Source organism: Phalaenopsis equestris, unplaced genomic scaffold (assembly GCF_001263595.1).
Source record: "Phalaenopsis equestris unplaced genomic scaffold, ASM126359v1 Scaffold000672, whole genome shotgun sequence".
In the NCBI taxonomy this organism is placed as follows: Eukaryota; Viridiplantae; Streptophyta; class Magnoliopsida; order Asparagales; family Orchidaceae; genus Phalaenopsis; species Phalaenopsis equestris.
Window position 1 is genome coordinate 535655 of NW_018165112.1, and position 7316 is coordinate 542970.

At 33.5% G+C, this 7316-nt stretch overlaps 1 protein-coding gene across 1 annotated transcript in view; it reads right to left on the reverse strand.

The window, feature by feature from the left end:
* The window catches only part of LOC110030205 (putative disease resistance protein RGA3), an 11223-nt gene extending 9603 nt beyond the window's left edge, over positions 1-1620 (reverse strand). The window contains exon 1 of the mRNA XM_020732806.1: positions 9-1620. Coding sequence (XP_020588465.1) covers positions 9-1620 — 1612 coding nt within the window. The remainder of the gene's footprint in view (positions 1-8) is intronic.
* Positions 1621-7316: the final 5696 nt, after the last annotated feature.

Sequence of the window (7316 nt, forward strand, 5' to 3'; positions counted from 1 at the left end):
GCTCATATGTTCCAACTCCCCAATTCTATAACCATTCTCATTCTTAACATTAAACTCATTTAGTTCTTGAAGTGATCTTAATTTCCCAATTCCAGGTACACTAGAAAATACTTTATGGTGCAATTCCAAGCGACGCAGGTTAGAAAGATTACTCACATCGTATGGTAAGAGAACTTCAGAGGGGACTCCACGATTTCTACAGATTATGAACTGCAAATGATAAAGACTGCTTAGAGATCTTGGCATCTGAGTGAGATATCCATCATGATTCAAATATCGAAGATGTCTCAAATTTTTAATAGCCTCAGAAATTTTTTTCGTCCTTCGAGAGCATATGAACAACAAACGAATCCTTCTCGATGCTCCAAAAATCTCAATAAGTATTTCAGTTAAATCTTGATAATCAACTGTCAAAAAAAGAGAATGTAGATTTTTAACATCTATGATCATTCTCAACACTTCTGGATTTTCGGTTTTAACAAATAAGTGTCGAACATTTTTAGGAAGTTTAAAAGACAGAACATCATCTCCCACAAATCCGAAACATTCCTCTGAAGAAATAGACTCTGCCAAATCATGTAATAAATCATGCATCTTATAGTATATTCTCTTATAATCGTGAAACTCATCAAAGAAAGATTTTCTGACCAAAACATCAAAATACCTTCCTCCAATATCTTCCAAAGTCTCTCCTTCAATTGAAGATTCCTGAATGAAACCCAATGCAATCCATATTCGAACCAAATCATCTTTATTAAACTCATGATCTTGTGGGAATACGCCACAAAATGCAAAGCAATTTTGTAGAGGTTGTGGGAGAAATGTAAAACTCAATTTTAAGATAAGCAAAATGTTATTGCGACTCGGTTCTGGTTCTACTATTACAACATTACTTTCTAAAACTTTCAACCAAAAGCTCTCATTCAATTTAGAATTGAGAACACCACCAATGACCTTTGCGGCTAATGGAGAGCCTGAAAGCTTTTTAACTATCGAACTAGCAATGTCTGTTAACTTTGTATGAGCACCAAGGTTCTTTACACCAGCAAATGCATGGTTGTTGAGTAGCTTCAAACACACATCTTCCTCTAAGCCATTTAATGGATAAATTTCTTTATCCTTACTAATAACGCGTGCAATCGCCGATGCAACTGTATCCAACCGGGTAGTCAACAAAATTTTACTTCCCAAGCCTCCGTAAACTAGAGGGCAGAGTACATTCTCCCATTTGCCCATATCTTCTTCCCAAATGTCATCTAGAACAAGCAAGAACCTTTTAGATTGCACGACAACTTTAAGACTCTCTTGAACAGCAGCGAGTGACTCCAAATGAGGCCTCTCCTTGTTAAGACATTCCAACATATTGGCAATCACCTTTTTTGCATCAAAGTCGTTGGAAACACAAACCCACATTTTCAGTTCAAATTCTTCTTTCAGATCTTCATAGATGTGTTGTAAGAGAGTTGTCTTGCCCATGCCACCATGACCCACTATGGATAGAAGAGAAATGTTTTTGTACAGAGTAGGGCTAGCAACATGAGTTGGATTTTCATTTGTTGGCTTCCTCAACCACTGCATAACAAAATTATCCAAGATCTTGCCAACAAACAAGTCTGCCATGGCACAAATCAAGGTTAAGAGGAGGAGAGACGGTGGAAGAGAGGAAGCGAAGAGGAGGGTCAGGAGGACGGGAAAATATTTGAGTTGAAAATTAAGTATATTTTAGTCAAGTAAATTAAGGAAGAGAGAAATTCTTTCAGTCAAGTAAAAACTTAGTGAAATTTTTGAGTTGAAAATGTATAAAATTAAAATTTTGTTCGTCTTAATTCTAATTTCAACAAATTATTTTGTAACCTACATCAACATAATGAAATCGTTTCAATTGAGTCAGACCTCGTGATTTTTGTCATTTTGACTCTTCCAAATAAAAACATTGTTCTTCTTTTTTGTCGATTTCTTTTTTTACTTGTGTGTTTGTTGGATCTTCGTACAACATTAAGATGTCAGTAAATCACTCTACCGCCCCGAATTTATCAACACACAACAAATATATACATTTTATATGTTAGCAATTTTAACTCAGTCAGCATCAAAATCTTTTTCTTACAAATTATATAGCCATCTAATTTCAATAACGCCAACAAAGTCTGAAGTCGTTGGCTAACTAATTATTTTTTTTCATAGTTATAGCCATAAAATTTCATTAATGATATTTTTAATTACAACCTTCGTGAAGCTTATTGCTTGCCATTGCTAACCCCAAAAGCTACCATCACTCTACATATTATAATTTGTTATTTGTATTATTATTACTATTATTTAATTGAAAAAGCCTAATTAAACTTGACATTTGATGTTACGTAGCACCAACAATAAGTAATGTGAAGTTTTATGATGTGTTAACATATCAAAAGTATTTGACTATTAAAAGGTCATAATAAGTACTACTTTCACATGATGCTTGTAAATAACCCCAAAATCTTCAGTGTTATGTATGTAAAAAGCCCAAATTAAAAATAATTTAATTCTTTAATTAATATTTGAAGAAATTTAATTTTGGCATCATTAAATTTGCAAAGTTTATGTATTTGATAAGTAGATACATAAGAATTGGGTGGTATGTATGTAAATGCCCCCCATCAAATAAACATCAGCATTGCTCTATACTCCCCCTCTATTGACAGGAAACATTAAAATGAAAAATTATGTTATTCAAGTTTGTAACTTAGGGAACTAGAAATAAAAGAGCGCGACAATCAAAAGGAATCAAGAGCCCAACTGATGCTGCTCTGCTTCAAAAGGTTCTACTTCGGCGGCCGGCGGCGGTACGGATATAGTATATCATCAAAGGTTTCTTTGATGTAGATGCCCGCCCGGTTCAGATTCCTCGCGACGCCCGAAGCAACCAAGCCGGCATTTCTCGAGAACCTGCACATAATCAATCAAGCATGATCGAGTTAACATTCTCTATGCGGAGGATTTTGCGGGTACATCAATGATTTTAGAAAGAGAAGTGTCACAATAATCCCCTGACTCACTGCAGGAGGTCACTTTAGTCTCAAAGTCTATAAAAGTGTTAATTTAGAAATTAAATCTTTTAATATATAGAAACTTACAAATGTAGCACACAATTCTTATGTGTTTACGTATCTCACACCTAAATTCATAAATATCAATTTGTTGCTTTAAATATATGCATGAAAATATATATTTAACTTTAAAAAAGTGGTAATAGTTTTTATGTGATTATAAAGATTTGGTGTTATGCGTGTAAAGATGAGAGTTTAGGTGTGAGATATAAATACATAAGAATTGTGTGTAAATGCCCCTTTAATATAAACTGAAATAGTTCGCTCGGAGGATTATTTCAGACTCAATTTAAAAAGAGTTTGAGGACTAATTTAACATTTTTTTTATAGACTACGGAACTAAAATGACCTCATATAAATAGTCATAGGGTCCAAGGTTGACCAAATGGTCAATGTGGTGACCATAGGGTCAAATCAGGTTTGTCTAAGGTTCCATTCAATTTTTAGGTCAAAATAGGGCACATTAGGGTTTGATCCAATGTTTTACTCACTGCCTAATTTCGATAGGATCAAGCCTTTATATAGATGAGTACTAAATCTTATAAATGGAGAATTATGCATAATCTATTGGTGAGCGGTGAATCTCTTGTAAGAGTAAGAACTAGAGCCGAACAAGAGAAATTTAAGAGATGTAAATGTTCACCTTACCCATGGGGTTAGTTATACTTGAAAATGATGATACATATCTATAAAATTTGCTTAATGTTTAAATAATTTGCACTTTTTTAAAATTATTTTTAATAGTTTTCTTTCCATTGAAATAATTTATTTAATTTTTTAAAATGTTCTTATGCTTGAAAAATGAAAAAAAAAGAATCATCTATTGTTCTGATTGCATTTTCATAGCCTTAAAAAATGAGTTGGTTAGCTAGCTCAACCCACTCAGGGTTTGATTTTGAGCCCAAACAAATCGATCCCAATATTTTTTGGGTTCTTAAAATCATTTTTTGATGTTCTGAACTTAACTTTGAAACTCTTGGAGCTCAATATAGTTTCAACAACTAGTCTCAAGCATTTTTGAAGAGTTTAAAACAAAAATTTTTTGACAATTTTTGCTTTGATTGATGTGGAAAGGCGATATTACAGTTGAGGAGAATTTACTTGATTCACTGACTCTGAGGTGAGGTTCATGTTGACATCTCACATCATAATTATTTTAATTTATAGTTTGCATTGTATTTTTTGAAGATATAAATAATACAATAAAGACATCATCATCCAAAAAGACGAGAACAAATTATTTCTCACGAAGAAATTCTTTCACTCAAGTAAAAACTTAGTGAAATTTTGTTCGTCTTAATTCTAATTTCAACAAATTTATTGTCGAGCAAACTCTCTTGATGAGACAATCCAAAAGACACAAAAAATTAATAAATTTTAATCTAAATGAGCCGAAATTAAGTATATTTTAGGTTAAATTATCCCAAATTAAGTAATTTAAGTGTGATTGAAAAGTTTATAAGCTTAATTTAAAATAGGGAAATGATCCCCTTTTTAAAGATAAAAGGTGGCACGAGAGTTGAAGTAACATTTATGCTTCATTTAACGTTATGAACATTTCAATTAACTGTTACACAATTCTCTCATTATAATATTTATTAGAGCACCCATCTCTCTTTTTTTCTCTCTTTTTTATGTTTTACTTTCTATTCTTTGAGTGTGATTCATTAGACAAACTAGTATTCAACAATACCATATAATTTGAGGTTATGAATTAAAAGAAACAACATGGTTCTTTTAATGGAATGTTTTAAGATTTTGGCGCTATTCTGATCATCACCTTTTAGTAATCTTTATAGACACGAGAGAACGAATAAGTTTTTTCCACTTTGTTATCATATATTTCCAATAACAGGGAAGAGAAGACTTCAGGAGCACCATGCATATAGTGGATCATTTCAATTGAATTTACACTCTTTTTCTTTCAAAATTTTCAAGTAAAATTGTTAATGTCTCTTTTGAAATTCCTTACATATATGTTTTCTAGATCTTTGTATAAAATTAAAACATTAACATCTATGTACTGACATAAACACTGTTATAAATATTCTACCACACAACAAAACTCATTAAAATTTTGTCTCAACTTCTAAAATTCTAGTATAACCTCTCTCTGAGGTCCCCCACGTGTTCTTGAGAGTGCAAACAATCACGTCATGTACACTATAAATTCTTGATGACTCCAACACCTTTTTTTCATTCATTAAATAAATACACGACCCCACTTCTGCCTATTTTTTGTCGTAACACAGAAAGTCCAACATGATATTAACCATCAAAATATTATCTTTAACTTTAAATTCCCCATAAGTTTTCACCTTTTCTTAATAGGTGTATTTGCATACCCAATTCATATGCATTTACATATATAATATCAAAAATTTACTTTTTTACATTTATACCACCCAAATTATTCATATCACATAGCAAAAATCACCATTTTAACTTTAAAATGGTGAAATACACATTTTCAGGCATAAGGTGCTATGTACTTAAAAATTGAAGTTTAGGTGCTAGATAAGCAAATACATAGAAATTGAGTGGCATGCTTGTAAATCTTACTTTTCAATGTGCATTAAATTCCAACATTCCATTGACCCACTCATTCCATTCGTAAACTAGATGTTATATGCATGTCAATGCGATCAATTTGTAATTTGTATCATGCAATTTTTCATTAACTAGAAATCATATAATTTCGAGCTTTATGGAAATCATTTTTATTATTTTATTTTTAAAATAAATCTGTTTAGCATACTTTTAAATTTATTTTTAATTTTTAAAATAAATTTACATGTTTTGAAAATCAATCAAAAGTTTTTTTCATGAGTGTTTTGAAAAAAATTATTGTTTATTTTAACTTATCAAATAAATTATGATTCAAATAAAATATAAATAAAAATAAATAATTATTTGTGGAGTAAATCGATAATTACAAACACAACACTTGAATAAAATTAATACTGACATCAGGAACGTATGCAATCTTGTGCCCTCAATATTTGTTAATAACGCTTCATCAACTCTGGATCACAATTTGCTACTATTATTGAGCACGAGGAGGAAGGGAGGTCTGGCAATGATTTGAGTGGAATGCTCTCTAAATGAAGCTCCTTGAGGGATGAGATGGCAGACAAAGAAGATGGCAGGCACTCTAGGTTATCAAGACTCTTTATATACAGAGCATACAACGAGGGAGGGAGTTCTGGCAATGATTTGAGGAGTGGAATGCTTTCTAATTCTAAATAGGTGAGGGATGAGATGGCAGACAAAGAAGATGGCAGGCACTGTAGGTTATCAAGACTCTTTATATACAGACGAAACAAAGAGGGAGGGAGTTCTGGCAATGATTTGAGGAGTGGAATGCTTTCTAATTCTAAATAGGTGAGGGATGAGATGGCAGACAAAGAAGATGGCAGGCACTGTAGGTTATCAAGACTCTTTATATACAGAGCATACAAAGAGGGAGGGAGTTCTGGCAATGATTTGAGGAGTGGAATGCTTTCTAATTCTAAATAGGTGAGAGATGAGATGGCCGACAAAGAAGATGGTAGGCACTGCAATGATTCCAGGTATTCAAGACGTAAGTCTTTCAGGGAGGCGGAGATGTGTTGAAGCTGCTGGAGCTGAGGAACATCTTGGACACGTAGAATCTCAAGTGAAGAGAGGCGTTCGAAGGAGGAAGGGAGAGACTGCAGGGATTTCTCAATGCCACTCTCCACTTGTTGCAGTCCACCAAGAGAACTCAGATTGGGGCAACCTTCAATTCTCAATTTTCTCAGTGCTTCAAGCCCTACATCTGCCTGAAGAAGAGATGTGATGTTTGGGCATGAAAGGACCTCTAATGTCTCAAGGGGAGTTGATTTTGAAATGCCGCAACAGTTGTTGGTTTCTTGCTTGCAGTTTAAAGCAGCCTTCCATCCGATGTTTTGTATCTTCATTTCCTTGAGCTTAGGAGGCAAATGGGGCAACTCGTGCAGATTTGGGCAGTTATCAAGGAAGAGTTCAGTTAAGCAAGGAAAGAAACAGTCATATGCTGTTGCTCCTGCTCCATCAAACCAATCCTCCAATACTTGTAATCCCTTAATATGTAGCACCTCCAATGATGGAAACATAGAAACCTTGTCATTCCCATGGAATTTATGATCAAGACGCTTTGCTCGTGGCATGTTATAAAGGTACAGTGACTTGAGGTGGGGAAGCTGCCCAAGAGGTGGAAGAGTTTCC